The 19864-nt window shown below is 35.9% G+C and overlaps 1 protein-coding gene across 9 annotated transcripts in view; it reads right to left on the reverse strand.

The window, feature by feature from the left end:
- RGS12 (regulator of G protein signaling 12) overlaps positions 1–19864 on the reverse strand; it is an 85116-nt gene that overhangs the window by 15862 nt on the left and 49390 nt on the right. For all 9 annotated transcript variants that reach the window (XM_019006415.2, XM_019006414.2, XM_015625017.3 and 6 more), the window contains 11 exons: positions 18923–19092; positions 15739–15831; positions 14470–14613; positions 10825–11004; positions 9462–9615; positions 8149–8225; positions 6236–6436; positions 5360–5433; positions 3048–3174; positions 2028–2124; positions 491–555 (listed from right to left, as the gene is read on the reverse strand). In XM_019006415.2, the coding sequence (XP_018861960.1) occupies positions 491–555; positions 2028–2124; positions 3048–3174; positions 5360–5433; positions 6236–6436; positions 8149–8225; positions 9462–9615; positions 10825–11004; positions 14470–14613; positions 15739–15831; positions 18923–19092 (1382 nt within the window). The remainder of the gene's footprint in view (positions 1–490; positions 556–2027; positions 2125–3047; positions 3175–5359; positions 5434–6235; positions 6437–8148; positions 8226–9461; positions 9616–10824; positions 11005–14469; positions 14614–15738; positions 15832–18922; positions 19093–19864) is intronic.

The raw sequence follows: 19864 nt of genomic DNA on the forward strand, positions 1-19864 counted from the left end.
ACATTCAGACTCTATCACTGTATACATATTATGGCCTAAAGGAATGAGGAAAGTTATTTTGGAAACATATTTCTCTAACACCACAACAATTGCTATAGTTTAGTCTTGATTATGGCAAAGAACATTTTCCATAGCAGATCTCAAAAATGTAGACATAAATATAATACTGTTTACTTTGAAGAATTCACGTAACAGAAAGGGCCTTTGAACTACAAAGTAGTTCAATAATTTTCAAACATAGATAAGCCAATGAGACACAAAACAACAAACACAACACAGTGAAAGAACTAACTGATTCATCATGAAGACAAAGTTCTTCACAAATAAATGCTGTTGACAGTGGAAAAATATCAAACAGATTACAGCTATATTCAATCTAGTTACATAATTTGGCCAATTCAAAATCATGTGTGAATGCAGCCTTTGATATAGAACTCTAGAAGGAAACAGAAGATGATCTAATGGAGAAAAATCGTTGCAGAAGACTTACAGTAGATCCTTGACTTCTTGAAGATACAGTTGCAGTCTGTTTTACTAATACGCCTCTTTGTCTCTCTGTAAACATAAATATACCTTCTGTAACTACCAATTTATAATACCCCAAAGAAGCAAAATTTAAGGGACAACGGTGGTCACAACAGCTTTTTGCCTTAAAATTGCTCTAATATACACTCAGAAAATAAAGAGTGAGCACAGTTGCTAACCCTGATACTTTTCAGTAAAAACCTACCAGAATCTCCCTCCCATCTTCAGATTTTCCTCACACTGGCATTACTTTTAAAGTTAAAAGGTGCTGAAGTTTCATTGACATACTAAATTTTCATTTACTTTAGAGTAAATAATCATAAAATCTGGTAATTCAGGTTGCGATTCTCAAAATTATAATTTAAAAAAGAAAATCAGCAGAAAAGACCATTGAAAGGCCATGTTGAATCTTTTCCATCCTGTTTCATGCATCAATTATTTTGTAGACACTGCTGTATCCTCTTTGCCATCTTCTAAGTTACCAAAAAGGCTCCATCAAATTAAATCTGCCTACAGAAAATACAGTAACAGAATCTTAGCCCTCTTTCACTGGTACAATGCCACAGAACAAACCCACTGCCAGAATGATCCCCTATGATTTAGGCTTTTACAGCAGCTGGCAGCACACTGGATTTAGGCTTTACTTGTAATCCTTAAACTAATTATCTGTGAGAGTATTTAGATGGAAAACTTTTTTCAAAATAACAATTGGTTCTCTTGGTTAGAAAAATGACAAATCTAATTCTCCTTAATAAATACCCCCATCTTTATAATCCCAGTTATTCCTCAAAGAGGATCTCTGCTCTAAGTCTGTTTAATTCAACCATATCTAATTTAGTTTTTGAAAATAAGTGTTCAGTATCTCTAAGAAAGTCTCCTAATCAAACCTTTACTCTCAAGGCTCCTTACATTAATCTAGAGTGTTAATTGGCAAAGAGATTGTCAACTGTTTAGCTGATAAATTTTTATTTTTCCAATTACGTTGCCTAGGGTAATCATGAGTTCTATCCTTTTTGGTGTTATTTTCAGATACTTTAAGCTGGAGAGGTAGGCTCTACTACTTTCTCAGGAATAAGAAGGATACTATGATAGCAGCACACATAGCTGCTGTACAAACTGCATATGTTTTCCTCATACAGAATGTTCCTTACTGAATGATTGCCAAATGCACAGAAGATATTTGACACTTCATTCCTATTATTATTACTGTGCACTATGTTCCTAAGTCTGTGATTGGATCTGTGGCTGAGTACAAACAAAAAATTCAAATATTACTACTGCAAAATTTCTTCCAGCAACAGTAAAAGTACATGCTATCAGAGATTAAACTAATCTTCAGTCTTCAGAAATTGCACTGCATTTTAGTTAAAAAGAATATATGCCACATGTGATATATCTAAATCACATTTACCTCACCTTCACATCAACAGGAAAAACTAACCATAGGCAGGGTTTATGAAACTGACTTGGAACCATAAACAAAAGCTTTTATACAAACTTACCTCTACCCTTTGATGGTTCTTTTTCCTCTAGAACAACCCGTTGACCATCCAGATTAGATATAGGGACACCAAGATCAAGTGGTTCCTGCTCACCGCTCTAAAGTCGGATCACAGTTTGTATGTAATAGAGAAAAAGCTGTTTTCAGAACAAATTCATGCAGTCTGACATTGTTGAAAGAAAACAAGCAAAGCATTTTTATGCTTCAGAGTAGCTTCAATATGTTCTTCTACCATTCTAAAAATGTTTATTCCAGTGGTGTAAAACTACCTTGATTTCAATAAGTGTAACCCTATTCTGTGAGAAGAATGGTATTTGGGGAAAAAGAGATATATGGAGAAAAAAAAAAAATCCCATTTTCAAGTGTGCTCAAATACACACCATTAGTGCGTATGTTCAGCAAATCATGTTTTTCAGAGGACATTTAAGATTATTTTTTATTGTAAATTGACTGTATTTCATTAATTTTGTAATTTCATTAAATGAAGTTACCTTTATACCAACATGCTTTCTAGTTGTCTTAAAAGCTTGGACTGGTTCAGCTAAGACAGCACACATACTAGAAATACCACAAAATTAACTTTACATTCCTAGGTGTTACAGCATAATAGAGAAGAAAACAGCCAAGACTTCAGTAGTAGAGATGTTGAATCTCTACTTTTTGTGAACTTTTTCACAAAAAATTTCTGCAAGGGGATTTGTGGAAAATTTCATGATTCCCAGGACAATGGAATAAAAGCTTTAATCCAGCCAACTCTCCCTGGCCAATAATGGAAGTTGAGCTCTGGAAGAAGCAAAGTTTAAGCTTGCTTATTTAGGATGTAGGATTTATTCTGAAGAGAATATAAAACAGATATAGACACTTAAGTATAATGGTTATAACTACAGTGCATTTTATCTCAAAATGTAGCTATAGATATTTAAATGACTAATTCTCAGGAGAGGAATCATTTCAGGGACTATCATATGATCTTCTCCAGACAGAAAATATTGCTGCTTGAATTACATCAAAGAATACTTACTAGTCTTGCCACAAGTTCATTAAGATTTAAACCATATTTTGCAACAACAGGCCTTAAGACCTCTGTTACTGGTTTGGTGGGTTTCGCCTTCAGCCCAACTGACCGATTGATAGGAACAAGATCCAGCCTGAAACACAGCAATTGTAACATTAAATGTGAAATATTCCAGTAAACAAAGTGAACAGAAATACGTAAAATCCAATCAACAGCAAAGTTATACCCATTTACAGCTAGTAAGTAGCTGGAACTGCAGTAGCATGAATCTGCGCTAAATTGAAGCAACAAAAAATTTATTTTATTGCTATTTCTTCATTGTAATACTTAATTTATTATTACTTGTGTTTAACACAAACAAAAATTGTACTGTTTCACTCTCCAGAGCTGAGTAAAGGCCTGAGCCAGGCTATTTCAGACCAAGGAAAAGCATTCCACAGCACTTCCATATCTACAGGGAGATTACTGTGACCAGTTTGGTCCAGAAGTCCTTCCAAAGTAACTCCGAGCCTGAGCTATAGACTTGGTTGCAAGAAAAATATTTCTTCTCATTTCCACAAGACAGACTTACAACTTCTTCTGCAATTATATAAGATGGATTTAGAAAGTATTTTCATTTTCGAGCAGACTAAAAAACACAGTGAAATTCCAGATGATGCTACTTCTTTAGGGTTGGTGCCACTGTATGATGAAATATTGCTATAAGAGAAACTTATATACCAAATCTGAAAATGTAATAAACATAGAATTTACAGGCTAAAGACCGCTCTCTTCAGAGCCTATTTTACAATCTTGCATTATTAAGACAATAAAAGAATAATGAAATACAAAAATTTAAAAAAAAAGTTTAAACCCAAACTACTAATTCATTAGCATTTATTTTCCTGCATGGAGCTGTGCCTGGCTTTGGTTTGATTTTTTTTTTAACACTCTTTATCTGTGCCCTGAATCCTCCATAAGCTGCATTTGATTGTAATGGTACTATAGTATGAAATCAAGGACAAGCTGATTACTAACAAAACAATCAGAAGATATGTACATCATATTACTATTGTCAGTAATCTTGTCAGTCACAAATATAAAACTCATGTTTTATCTCATAAAAATTACTTAAATGACAATATGTTTAGTCATGTTGACTTTTCTCTTCCACAAGAAGCCAGAATAACTGAAACTTTGTCTTTCACATTTGTTTTGAATTCAAAAGTTACTAAATTCAAATGATCCATTTTAATCTTTCTCTGGTAATTTATACAGAAGTGGAAAACATTGAGGTAACTAAGTATAGCCACAGAGTATTTCTCCTTTGTCTGAAAATGTTCCAAAATATTTGACTGTATTTGTTTACATAGCATCTACCCAGAGAAGGGAAAAAATGTAGAACATTTCTATATTTTAATTAACACACAAATAACATATGGTACTGCCTACTTAAAGTTCCTTTTTAACTTGGAGACTCAACAAGCTCACACCTAATAAAAAGACTGCTCAATCTCAATTTCAAAATTGAATATGATACGGAGTATTTATTAACCTCAAGTACCTTTAAATAAAAATTAGCCCAGCTTCCTAAGGAAAAGTAATATAGAGCCAAAATAAGGAATGCCTGACAAAATAAACTTTATTCACTTCAAAAGTCGAGGTCAGTAATGTAATACATTTTACTTCAATGTTTTTTCCTGAAATAATTATTGGATTCATTTTGGAAAAAAATACAAATGTTATTTTCAAAAAAACACACACTATCAAATATATTACATAAAACTAAATGTATCACGTACTGCATTATATTATATCCATACTAATAATATAACATTGACTTGATTAAGATTCAGGGTTCATGAGATGAATTTTATTTATACAATTAGTCTTACTATAATTTTTTAGGTGGGCACATTGTTACAGATATAACTGAATGGGAACATGTCATCAATAAATAGATCATTTAATTTTAAGACTAGCAGACTCACAGTTCAGTTTCCATGTCTTTCTTGTGCTACTCCAACCTACTAAACATGTCTCTTTCTGATGTGGAGGGTCCCTCTGGACCCAGAGATTTGTCCAATGCTTTCCCAGCTGTTTCAGCTTGTGCTTTTTGACATCATAATAATATTGAAATGTCTCTAAACTGGAACACTGGCATCAAAACCCCACTGGTATCCTAAGAGCAACCCAGAAAGCTCTCCCCTGCAGCTGCACAGCCCCCTGTTTCACTGCACAGGTAACTGGCAACATATCCCTTATTGCACTTACAAAAAGTAAAAAGGAAAATGGGGAAGTGGAAAAGGCCAGAGGAAGACATTATTTTTGACTCTTACCGAAATAAAGTGCGTTTTTCTAAGCGCAGGTCCCGAGACTCCAGGATACTGCTGTCTTGGTGCAATACCAGGGGCTACAGAGCACGTCAGGGATAAAAGAAGAGAGAGCAAATTAATTTTAAACTATGTAAAAAAGAGCAGCTTTGTTGTTAAATTTTCTTAAGGTTACTCAGAATATTATTAATATAGGTTGCACACATTATAGTGACTGTTCCTTTAGAATATGGAACACGATTAAAGAGTGTTTTCCTTTGGCTAGGTGTGAAACAATGACCAAAATTCAATTTCCACTGGAGTCAGCAGCTATTCAGGAACTTGGTTTTTTAAAACAAAACTAGGTTCTTCAACTTACATAAATTATATAGAATGATGAATACAGACAGCTAATAGTCTTTAAAAGCTTTAAAAGAAAAAGCCCATAACTATGAACATTCATTGATTTTTGTCACCATAATCATCTAGATGGATCAAAAGCATAAATTTAAGAGAATAAATACTTCAGGCCCACAGCTTCTCTTTGAATTGGAGATATCTCTTTCGGACTAAGCCATCACACACACACTGCACCATCCACACAGATTGCTGTCTTGGAAATTTTCCTCAATTTTAAAACCTGCACCTCATTTCTAGCATTAATGCACCCCATTCATCTTTGAACTGAATGTCACTATGTTTTTGGGCTTTCATGCTGTAGCATCTACTACCAGACATTTGTTTTCCTCGTGGATAATTCAATTCTCCTTCAATTAACCAGCACTGCCAATGTAAAGCTATGGGCAGAACCAGGGGATATGTGAGAGTATGGAGAGAACAGAATCCCTTATTTACAAAATGGGCACTAAAATGATTCCAGAAAAGCCCAGGAAAATGCAGTACCTTATCACCTCCAACTAGAAACAGGTCCACTGCAGCTATGTTGATGCCGTGTTTCTCACAGACCCCAGAGAGCACCTCTTTGATGGAGAACCCCGATTTCACAGCCATTTTGCTTGATGAACCATCAGGAAGGTTTACACAGCAGTATTTGGGGGATTTGTCTTTATCTGGTACAAATGCAGGCAATCTTGAGGTCTCAGACTTGAAAGGAAAAAGAAAGGTCAGGGTCCAATGAGAAAATTAGGACTGGGTATAAACTTTTAGATTCTGCACAGATAAAACCAAGCCAAGAACCATACTTTCTACCATGCTTTAGAAATCCTTCCAAATACCACAAATATCAGATAAATTTAAATCCTGGGGAAAAAAAAATCAGATAAAGATCACAGTATTGCACAAATCTAAATTTATTTCTAGAACAGATGAGTTTTACACAGCGAGTGTGTAAAACAGTTACAAGATTCACTAAAGAACTCCTAAGTAAAAAATATAAAAGTAAATAAAATCTTATTAAGCATCCAAATAGTTAAATGTCTGTGCTCAATAATGTCCTGCTGATGTAAAAATTACCATTGGCACCCTATGAATCAACACTTAAGTGAAGAGGAATGCCTTTAAACATCGGCTTCCTCAATTTTTCCTCTCAAAATTTCCTCTTCTTTCAACATAATGTGAATTCTATGCACAAATACAACACAGAGAAATTAAAATTTCAAAATTCTTTGCTTCAAGACCATTAATTGTTTTTATTAAAGGGAATTAGAACTACAATGTTATGGGCTAGGCACTAACCTTTATTCTAGAGTAACAGCAGAATAGTACCACTACAACTAAATAACAAAAGTATCTTTGAAAATTGAACAAAAAGATCACTTTTAACTTAAAAGGACACTAAAAAATATTGGTTTTACAGCCTTTTAGGGTACTTATCATTCTTTTTCTCTTTCCTTTAACTTGGTGCTTCTCATTTAAATCACCATAACTTTCTGATTTAAATCAGGTGGGAGTGGGAGAGAAATGAGGGGTTGTTGCTTTAGGCAGGCTTTGCATTTTCTATTTTTTAAGACAAGACTTTTCTGCAACAGAAATAAACATGACCTCAGCATGCTTGTTTTCCTGATCAATATTTTTAGCACAGGTAAAATTACACAGTTATTAGTTCATGGTTAATTACACAGAATCTAGTCTATTAGAGGGATATCAAAAGCACAAAAAAACTCTAAAATTTCCTTTTTTTAGATTCCTCCTCCATGTCAACATAGATAAAATATTACATCTATGTTTTATTAATACTGTTTTAATTTTGCACCTCATTAGTTTTACAATGTGAAGGTAGAACTTCATGGTTAGAAATCAGTGTCTCCACTTTTTAATTTCTTAGTGTGACAAAGTGTTTGCAACAAACTTCTCAGGTTTTTAGGATTTAGTCATAATGACAAGAACACAAACTTTAAAAGACACAGAGAAGAAACACAACAGACACTGGCACAACAAAAATCAACCTAATGCAACTTGCATCCCCCTTACTGCATAGGCCAAGAAGAGGGAAAGCTTTAACCTGTGGTTGTTCAAAACAGATTCTCTCTTTTGCAGTAGAACAAACTATTTTTCAAGAGCTACAGTCTTTAAAAGGGAAACTTTATTCTGGTAGTTCACTGGTGCCTGATGCTAAGACAGACAAGATGCAAAGCATATCCAAGGACAGAATAAGAAGTAATATATGAATACAACCTCTATTGCATTTCTAACACTCTAAAATTGCTTAATACAACATCCTGTGCTCCAGCTGCATCACTTAAAAACCCTTTCTCAAGGCATTACATCAAAAAAGATACATCACACTACTTAGAAAATCAGTAATTCACTGCTTTATCTGCCTGCCCACTGGTTCATTAGTAAGAAGCAACAATTACCAAGTCAAGACTAGCAGTGGATGACATGGAGCCTTGTGATTCCCGTCTGTATGACAATCCATTGGACTGAAAAGAATCTGTGCAAAGAATCAGCAATCAGTAAAAGAGGCTTATTTTATTATTTATCATAATACAAAAAAATATTTCAAATATTAGCTTGTTGGGTCACAATTTTTTCTTTTTTCATTAAAAGGAAATAAACCACCGTATCTCATACCGTGCACAGAAGCATGGAAGCCAAAGCAACTTTTGGTCAAGTGTTTCTTGGTTATGTAACCCCTGAATAAACCCATTTGTTTTTATATTAAAAAAGAAAAAAAAATCTTTTCTAAAAAAATACTATTACTTTAGCTAATTAGATTTAACAAGATTTCAATATTTCATCTTACAAATTATTCTGTCTCTTCAGATATTCTCAAGGGAGATAAATATTTTTAAAAGTCCAAGTATGGTGTTAGAACACTAAAATCTAAGACAATTACTAGTCACTCTCAGAAGGTTATGTCTGTGATCTCAGCAAATGCCTTTGATGTCTTTTCACATATGACTATACTAAGAACACTCAAATTATCCATGTGATCAAAGGTACCTTGTGGGTCTGGGCAGAAGTAAAAACTACAGTATCAAATACAGACCAAATTTGGTGCTTCTCTGGAATTTCTTCATTATTTTTAACTCAACAGAATAATTTACTGCAAAACTTTCATGTCCTCTAGAGGCCATGTACAGGTGCTTTCCTAAGGGAACTCTTCCCTAAACTCTCAAACACAAATAACAAAACAGCAGGTCACAAGTGCTTTCACATCTCTGACTCTCCTATTTTAGTCAGGGAAGGTGAAAACAGATGGTGACTGCTCAAAAGTGAACATACCTGTGTGTTACTGATAAAAGAAAGAAACGTAGGATAACGCAGATGGAGGAATTTTTAAATAGCTGTAACTATAGCACTATTTGCTGTACTGCTCCTGGACTTTTCTGTAAAGAATTGGAATGATCTTTCTATAAAAATAGTAGCTCTCTGCTTGAAAAAGCAATTACCACCACACAGAAAGGCAGAATGTGCCAAAAAGCAGGAAAAAAAAACTTGTGGAAGTCAGTAAAAACAAATTTAAATATTGTCATATTTTCATCTATTTACTTGTACATCTTCTTCCACAAAGCTGCAGCAATATTAGCCTCACTACAGCCTTCTGACTTGACAATTGTTTTCCTCTGCCACTCCAAGAATGCACTTGGATAGCAACTAACCATGGTGAGATTAGTCACATCTGTTGCTGAAACACCCTTGAAACAAAGTGGAATGTGATACTCACCGTTTGGATAATCACCATTTTCTCTCCTCTTCTGTGATTTTCCCAAACTCTTACTTCTTGACCATGAGAAGAATGTTCCCCTTTTTTTCTTCTCAGTGTCTTCCTCTCCTGACTCTTCATTTAAAGATCTTCCTGACTTTGACTTACCACTTAGCTATCACCAAAACACAATTAAATCACTGGTTGGATCACAGTTGTGAGTATATTGTCTAAAATAAACGTTCCCACACTTCTTCCTAAAACAAGAGTGTGATGGCCAGGTTAGCTGCCTTCTTTACCCCACGCACAAATGTCTGTGCCAGCATCCCTCTCAGCAGCAACCAAAAAAACCTCACCAGTGGCAACAAAAAGAAATAGAGAGATGGAAATGTGCTACTTGGTACAGAGTACAAAACAGTAGCTGGAAATGAGCCATCAAGAGCTCCAGCAAATATAAAAGAACTGTCCCCAGCTCACCAGTAATGCCTAAGTTTATGTGGAAAGGCCTTTTAAAAGACTGAATTTTTTACTTTAGTGTTTTTCCGAGGCTAGGCTTGAATGTGAGCAGCTTTCAAGGACAATGACAAAGTACTGTTTAACATTTACAAGTATAATCTAGTATTTATTAGAGTTGAAGAATACAAATGTCAGGAATGTTTGATATTAAACTAAACTTGCTTTTAACAAGCTAGTATTCTTGTTAGATTATAAGAATATTCCTTGAAATGCTACTTTTTAAAGGTTCCTAGTCATAAGAATACATAATGGCAAATGGGGTAATCTGTAGTGATTGACATGAAAAATGAAAAGTTATAATTTACCCATACAGTTATGTAATGCTATGGTGGTATTATCTACAAGAAGAAAAAATAAACCCTAAATAATGTCAGGGGATCAGTCAGTATGACTACTGGTCTAATTTTTAAGCAACTGTACTTATTTAACACAGAATTATCTTAGTTTAGCAGGCACTAAGAAATTAAAAACTACCCTCTGCAAAAATTAGTTAGTTTAGGTTAAGCTTTCTCCAAAACTTCTTAGATAAAATGTCTCCTCTCATCAAAGGTTAAATTATCATGTCTTAATTCCCATATTCAACTAAAATGTGCTTCTTAATTCTTACTTTTTATTTGTACATATATAGTTAAATAATAATGAAGTTTTAAAATTACATTCAGAAATTCAATATCTAGAAAACTGATTCAAAGGCAAGGATAAAAAAATAAGTATATTCCTGGGTACATAAAAATTTTGTAATTATATTTACCAGCATCTCTAACCACACATTATAATTTTATTTTATATGTTATCTTTGATTTTCTAAAGAACTTGAAAAACATGATTTAAAAACACGGTTTTGAGATAACAGCAATGCAAAGGTCACCTTTTTTGGTGTTGACATGTTGGACTTCTCTGAACTGACGCTGTGTTTAGAAGTGGGGCTGCTGGGAACACGCTGAGGATCAGGAAGAGGACGTCCCTCCACTTCAGCTAAGATGCATTCTTGGTAAAGGGGGGATTTAAGGAAGCGAGTATAGCTATCAAACTTCATCAGGTTAAATATCTGAAATTAAACCACAATGGATAATGGTTACATACATTCGAGTAACACATCAACAAAACGTTGCCACTTAGCAACAGGAAACTCCCACAAAATTCAGGACATCCATGCTGTAAACAGCATAGGTATTTTTGTTTAGATTTAAACAGTTTAGACCTGGCTAAATAAACTGCACCCATTTTAAAGTGAAACATAATTTGGTCCCTTATTAGGTTCAAGAAAAAAATTATGATTTGTGCCAAGTGCAAGCTGAGATGCTGTAGAGTCTTGACAACACCCTCTTCTAGTGCATTGATCCCATTCTATGAGGAGCATGTAGCAAGCTGGCCATTTAAAACATTTTACAGGTTATTACACTTGTACTGCATGTGAAAAGATTAAGCTATAAAGTGTGTTTTAAGGCAGCTGTGAACAAGAAAAGTTAAAATACGCAAATATGATACAATCACAATATGCAGTACACAATGATACAAGATACACAAAGTAATTTGCTGATGTGAGGAGAAGCTGAGAGTCCTTTACAACATCTATAATGTTCACAGAATCACAGAATCATTTAGGCTGGAAAGGACCTCTAAAATCATCATGTCCAGCCATCAACCCAGAACAACTGACAAGTGTTTACAGTAAACCAGGGCCATGTGCTCAATGATAAGGAAAAGGCACATCGGTATCTCTGGACAATTCAATAATCAAGGTTCTGTAGATCTTGAAAGAGAATAGTTTACATTAAATGGTCAACATTTATCTTTAACCACAGAGGAAGAAAGCAGCTCTGTACCAGGCCTGGAGCAAATATCTGAGGCTGATTTAACCAAAGCTAAATTTATGAAAGTGAAAAAGAGCTTTTTCTTAAATGTTAGATAATGTTTACATTCTTTGTTCCATTTTTGCAAACCTGCTGCTTTAAGTGAATCCATACTTTCAGCTCTGTATCTTCTCTGGTGATTCAGTTTATCTGAAAAAACAGTGTGAATGGCTACTTTTTTTGGACATGACAAATTCCCCACAGGCAAAGGAAGGTATGCACCACCCAGCAGGTTATGGCATTCCCAAGAGTATACAGGAAAGTCCATCACTGAGACAGAGTGGCCCATTTGCAGATGGAAACCACGCTTCACATTGTGCAGACACATCCTTCTCAACAGGCTTTAGCCCAAAACTTATCTTGCAAACAGCAAGATAGAGCAGAGAGAACTTGATCCTGCAGAGTCACAGGAACCTGAATCAAACTGAATGCCAACTTCCATGTTTTTGACTTTCCCCTCTGTATATTCCCATTCCTGCTTAGATGCTGCCTGTCATCTTTGTGGGGCCTTCTAACGCACTGTTTTTCACATGGTAAGCTCTGGAAAAATACATCTGTATATGCTAGATTTAACAGTCTGCAAATTAAACATACATAAAAACACAGCAAAAAAATTACAACCTTTTAACTTTACTGGACAGAGTTATGAGAGTGTAACTAATTTACCTTGAGCTGATTATCATGTTTCTAGTCTACATCCATGATTTCCTATATTTAGCATTATTATCATATTTGCATATCTTAATGATTTCTGCTTATTTGGAAACGGCTAGCAAATGTTTATTCTTACAAATAAGAAACATATATTTTAAAAGCATAATTTGAAGTTTTCAGATAAACAAGAGTAGAAAAACTTATATCCATATCAACTCTACACAAAGTATGTTACTCTTATTTTAGTATGTTCAAGTGACCTACACTGTCCTCCATCCAGAAACACTGAAATTGCTTGTTCTTAATTTACAAAAAAGAATAATATCCTAACTAGGTACTTTGGCTGCATCCACACTGCTATTACAACCTCTAAGAACAAGATCACAGACAAATTTGTCAGGACATGGGCACAGGGCAACATCCAGAGGTACTCCCAACAGGCAGTGCTTGGGAAAGAACGGCCTGAAAGTGCTTCCAAGGCACTTTCCCACACAATTCTGCAGCTCCTCTGCAGCCTTACAGCAACATTCCCTATTCCCCAGCACCACACTCATCCAACAACCACCACAGAGGAACACCCTTGCACTCTGTGGTCAGTGCTCAAATCCAAAAAATATTGTGCTTTCGCTTTATTAAGGTTGTGTCACCACCATGAGCTGAACTTTGAGAGTCTGTGGGTGTGTTGCAGTAACTGCACAACCCACAGCTGTGTGTTCTCAAGGTGGTGCCATCCACCAAGACCCACAAACTGACCTGCAGAGACACTCACTGATACCAAGAAATTAAGGGTCACCAAGCAGCTGATTTCCCAGCACTGACCTCAGCCAGGCAATACACCACCAGCACCTCAGACAAGCTCCAAGGCCATGTCCCTCAGCAGAAGTAACTCTCATCCTGCTTAACTTCATTTTTCAGTGGAAGGAACTGACTGAGGGATCTGAGTGAGGCACTGACAATTTGAGATAAGCAGGTCAGGTACAGACAGGCCTTGTGGCTGGGACTGGACCCACAGCAGGACTTCTTATGAGCATCTTCTCCCACATTATGAGCCCTCCAACTAAGGATACATCATTTTCAAAGGGGCAAAACATGCATCAGCCCTGTCACCTGATTCATCAGGACACCTTGTTCTCCACCAAACAAATGGGAGAGGATAAGGAGGAATTCAGGCATAGTCTCCACAACACCAGGATGACAAATGTATGAGAAAATGTCTGGGAAGGTGGTGACTGGTAATTCCCACAGAAGGCTCAGGCTTGGGAGGTGTCTAAGCAGTAGCTATAATGCTGGAAGCTACCAGACCAGCAGTCAGACCTACCTTTCTATCTCCACTTTGCAGGAGGATGACACTATACCCAGCTGCTCAGATTGCCCACTGAGATTGTGACCTGGTTCATTAAAGCTATGGCCTTGATTTCAAAATGATGGCATCAAAATCACTTCTACTAATAAATTGGTAGGGTGGAAGAGTTACAAAAGAGATAACTTAAGAAAAAAAGCTAGAAACTTAATTTCTACAGGAAATGTAAAGGGTATCCTGCTGTTGCATGACTGTTCTGATTATCAATAATTATATAAAATACATCCACTTCAGAGGTCTTCAGACTCCAACAGTTTTAAAATCTCTTTGCCTGACAGCAGTATTAAAGCATAAGAGAAGAACTCCTTTAATATAACTGACATTTTAAAAACCAAAATTAGACACTATTTGTGTACCCAATATCCACCAAAGAAAAGAAAAACAGCCATATGCAAACACTCTATGCAATGGTGCTGCAACATATGGAATTATTTACTTGCACTAAACCCTCATTTCAATAATAGGACTTTTCAGATTATTTTTTAGTTTAATGACAATTTTCTCCACACATAACAGAAAAACAGTCAAGTAGCCTTTTTTCTATTCTTCCAACAGTCTAAAATATACAGTATGTAAAACTATTTTTATAGATCATAAAGGAAAAGATAACAGACAAACATAGAGCATTCATGGTTACTATGGTTACCTGAAGTTGCTGTTCCTTGAACATATCTGGATGGGGAGAATTGAGAATATCATCTGCCAGCTGTGCCTGGCTGTCAATATTAACTGGGGTTGTAGCTTTGCTACACAAGAACTTACTGAAGATCTCCCGAGCCCTGTAAGAAAGCTACAGAAAAGAAATGCTAAATGTATGTTGGTTTTAAAACTGTGTTTTTAGCTAGGCATTTCTTACACTGATATATTCCACCCAAAAACAGATAGCCATTCCTGAATCTTTCATATATGTATTTTTCATATATCAGGTTTTGCCAGTTTTGGGCCCATAAATAGGGTTTTTCCTTTAAGATTACAAATATTCATGAAATATTTCTTAAACAATAAAAGTTGTCCTCCAAATAAAAGTTAAAATAATCAAGCAGTGAAGCACAGCAGGTATTTTTTAAAAAGGAGAGTAGATTTTTTTAGATTTTAGACCTTTTACATAACATATGTAGCTATTTAAATACATCCTCTAAGATTCAATTTCTAGAAGTGAGAAAAAGGTAAGTATATATATGAATATGTACAGTCAAAACCACTGATTTTTAATTTGTTTACTTTGAAATACCCACATCATGAAAATAATGAAAAACCCACCAAGCTGAGCCCACAGCCCTTAAGAGTGGTGTTCAGAAAATACATTGTTTGAAGACAAAAGTAGAAGGAAAAAGACCTCATTAGTACACAAAAGAATTACGAGAGACTTGGAAGATTAAACTGTTTCCACCACATAAATCTGACTAGATTTGGCTGTGGTGTAGACAGAAGTTTTGCCAACCTGTACAAAGTTCAAAATCCACCCAAACTGCCTGACCAATGTAGGATTCCCTCAAAAGGATGAGATAGAGATTCTCATAATTTGTAAACAAACATGAGAGCCCTACCCTTTGAGCAGCAGATAATCTAAGTTATTTAGAAATACAACCTTGGCTGGTGGAGGCAGCTGAAAGAGTGCAGGGAGCCTCTCCTTGACATGTTCAATTTACTTGCTCTGCACTTCCATACACTGGGCTACCACTGCTGGCCATTTCCAACATCCAGGACACCTTACATTGCTCTTACAGACACTGCAAGCTACAGACTCTGCACTTTGCTGTAGTTTAAACATATCCAGCATCTTAAATTTAAGTCATCCGACCCTATTTTGGTGATGTCACAGTACACAGACCAAGCACAGCTCCATTAATTTCAATAATCTTGAAATAATTTCTGAAGAGGCAACACATGGTACTGAAATACGACATTGACTTACTTCTTTTTTATCATGTGCAGGTACATGGTTAAAATATTCACAGGCCTGCCAAAATAAAATATTTTCTTCACTAAATTCTTTCCGTAGAAATTCCTAGGGGGAAAAATAAGAAAATAAATAAATGTCTCAAAGAAAAGTTACTTGCCAGCTTAAACAACATATTTCTAATGCTTGGAAAGTTTTCATAAAGGTGAGTTTTCAATCTGTCTCACAGTCCAGTTTTCTTCTAAAGTAAAAATCAATGTATGTCCAATACATACCTGGTGTTCCCCCTCCCTCTTGTGTCTTTTTAAATGTATATAACTGAGAAGAATGCATCAAGTTACAATCAAATCTTTTGCAAGCAAAAGTTTGAAATGTCATTCTAAGTACTGTAAAAACTGATGAATAAACTTCTAAAAAATTTAAATAGTTTGTAAACTAGATTTAAAAGTGACACAGTAAGCTGTCTTTAATTGTAGTTCTGCTGATATAACAGAGTAGATGTTTATCAAGAAGTGCCCATAATCAATTCTGGATTCATTACAATGTCTTTCTGTATCACATGGCAACTATAAAAGGAAAATCTTTTATCACTGTTCGATGTGTTAGCTGTGGTTACATGGTTTCTCTTTGGAAAACACTCACTGAGAGGAAAAAAAAATATCTCCCAGTACAACATGCAATAATCAGGATATTTATATTACAGCATCCTAAAGTCCAAATGAACACTGGGACTGATTCAGCTGGAAAACTCTACAAGCACAGATTGTCTCATATTCAAATCTGTATAATTCAATATTCTCTCAGCATTTTAAAAGCATTTTAACCATCGGGGGAAAATAAAGATATAAAAACTAAAACACTTGATCCACCACAACCTTCATTCAGTCATCACAAGGGTATCAGTGAAGCTTCCTTATCATACGAAGCAGCCTCAGAAAGCTGTGCAAGACGAACCTCCACAGAAACAAACTTAAGTTTATTTGTGTTTTTCAGACTTAAATAGAATTTAGGGAGTCCAGCTGCAAGAAAGCAATTGAGATAAACTACAATACAGGGAATCTAAATGCCCAAGCAAGCTCTGATTTTAAAGTCCTTCAGATACATAAGCTGAGACACCAAATGCATAAAAGACAATCCAGAGAACAGTCAGGGGAACATTTCTGCACTTTACATGTAATTACATATTAAAAGAGAATCGAATTAGTGAGCAAGAACTGGAACACAGCTGCCTACTTCCCCCTTGGCACATTCCCTGTGAACCTAGAGTCCATCTCCCACTTCCTTCCAAGTGCCACAGGATTTGGGCATAGCAACAGCTCAGCTTCCCCAGGAGGGCTGAGCAGTGCCCCAGCTGGAACATCAGGCAGCCAGGCAGCTTCACCCACAGCTGGAAAGCTGCAGAGGTTGGTCTGAAGCCCTGGAGGGGGAACCTGCAAACAGCTCCCTCACCTCCTGGCTGACTGCTCTAAGCAGCAGCTATTATGCAAAGTGCGAGTTATTTGCAAAACATGCAAAGTCTCTCCTTCTTAGAGAGTAATTCCTGCTCTGTGACAAAGCTGTCCTCAGGAAAGGCAGATGCTGGATCCCAAATGCACCAATACACTTGCTATGCAACCATGAATTGAATGCTGGTGCCTCAATGTTCCTGCATACTGGCAGCAATCTGTAACTGCACAGGCTTATGGCAGCCAGGTTAATAAACCTAAGCAATGGCTCTGGGCATTTCCTGGGCCCCCAAAAAATGGTGGTGCACACCATAAACTTTAACATTCCCTAATTGTTTTTTAAAGTGGGTATTTCTTTCAGACATGCACAGAATTTTGTTGTGTTTATAAAAAGCAGATCTAATTGGAATAAAATGGAGGGAAAAGTAAAACTTCCAGAATATCTAAGGTTTGCTGAAATGAAGTGTACCTTTAACCTTTTAATCTGGAAATTCATTTAAATTATATGAACTAGGTTTTATGCTTATAATGTTAGTTTTGAAGTGTCATAGAAGCTAAAAATTTAATGCAGCAATTTCCTAAGTGTACACAAGTTCACTGAAGGTTTACAAGTAATTAGAACTAAGTCAGCTACTGAACTTCCAGCAGCAGCCCCATGAACTGCATCATTTGTCATGTGGACACTAACATCAGATTAGAATTGTAATTTTTCTTCCAGCCTGACAAGAAGCCTCAGTATGAAAACAGAAATGCTATTAACTCTCAGACTACTCTGCTAAACCAAGGAACATAATATCCACGATGTATTATTTTGCTTTCCTCTTCTCTGTTTCCGCAAACAGATGTTCTATGTTAATGTGGGTTTTGGGTTCCCCCACCAGTTAACATGGAAGTCTGTTTATTAACCATTGTGATCTCTTAATACTTTTGTATGAAGCAAAAGAGTCTTTCTGAGTTACTGCAGATTCCAATAATCTACCTCTCCTGTACCACAGGTTTTCTTATATTCTCATTGTGAAAATTACTTGGGCAGCACAAACTGTCCCTGTGTAACACATTTAGAATCAGCAGCATACTCTCTTCTCAGTGCAACAAAGCAAAAGTATATACCCTCAGTTTTCTTGCATGCAAAATAGAGATGATATTTACAACTTCATAAATGTGCTGTGCAGAGCAGTATTTATGTATTGCAAAGTATTTATGCTTTGCAAATACTCAGCATTACTCCTTCAAGCTGCAGCTTTAACCAGTGCTCTTAACTACCATAATTACTTCCAAAAAAGTATTTCTAAAAACCTTTTGCAGGAAAATAAGCCACTTTATCACTGAAAAACTCCTCTCTGTGGCTTTCAGTGTTTCAGGAGATAGATGTGAATAATGCCCCACTCTTAGGAAACTACCAAAAGTACTTCCTTCTTTTTGTACAAAGGCTACAGATACAAAAAAAAAAAATTACAAAATAGGGAAGCATTTAAAAAGTTCCCAGACGAAGCCAAATATAGCTTCCATTTTTACCTGAAACTTCTGCTATGCAGAAATGCATGGCAACTGAATATTACTATGAGCTCTTACTCAACTGTGAACTTGTGTAGACTCAGAAAGATGCTCAGACAACAACAGAGCATGGATGAATTCCTGTCTCTTGTCCTGTGCAAGGACAGGATCAAGATGACAAAAAAAAAAGAAAATACAGGAAAATTACTACAGTAGTATCAGGTATTTTGCAAAGCCTCTCATTGTCCCTCAAAACTCACCGAAAAATATTTAACACCAACAGAATCCTGAAGAAGACGCTCGAAGGAAACAGCCCAGCTTGCAACTCTCCTTTCTCGCAGTCGCCGGCAGCTCTGCACGCTGGGAAGGCTGGCATTGCTACTGAGGCTGTTTTCACTGATGCAGTCTTTCAATTCAGTGCTATTCAGCTCTGTTAATAAAGGAAATTAAATCTGTCAATAAAGTACTATTCACTTTTAGTCTTCAGTATTGTTTATTTGATTTGTCACTGCTTTCACTTATCACTATTTGATTTATCCTGTTCACAGTGATGAAGACTTCTAAATATCCCTCTCCCATTTTTATTAAGAGCACCTGCATAGAAAAAAACGTCCCAAACACCTCTCAAGTTTCTCGTGTTCCACTGCAAAGAAAATTAAATGAGTGTCTTAACAGCAGTCCCCTAGCACAAATAAAAGGCGCAGACCCAAAACAAAATATTTTTCTTGTTTCACAAAGTAAAATACATTTTCCTCTTAATATTTCCTCACACTAAGTACTGCACTCCTTCATAAGATTATCCAAGGCAAGTTGACCTTCAAGAATCCACTGTTCACCAGAATGTGGGCAAAAAACTATTAGATGATAAGAGACAGCAAAATTTCATATATGCTTCAATTGGTAGACAGGCAATCTGTGAAATTTTACATGGAAATACAAGATTCCCATTAATATTGAAAATTTAGGAGAGGAGTCAATTGTGGAAAAGAACATTAGGAAAGTGAGCTAGTAAGGGATGCCTTCCTCATCCACAGGAAGTAAAAGACATCAAACCATAGATTCTCAATTTATTATGGTTTTTTATGGGATCCCTTCCAGACTCCAGCCAACATACTGGAATAATCTGGAGACTCCAAGATGAGAAATTACCAAATTCTTTAGATCTTGAAAAAACAGAAGTGATCTTTTATTCTGAGAAGCAA

This window comes from Parus major, chromosome 4 (genome assembly GCF_001522545.3).
Source record: "Parus major isolate Abel chromosome 4, Parus_major1.1, whole genome shotgun sequence".
Classification (NCBI taxonomy): Eukaryota; Metazoa; Chordata; class Aves; order Passeriformes; family Paridae; genus Parus; species Parus major.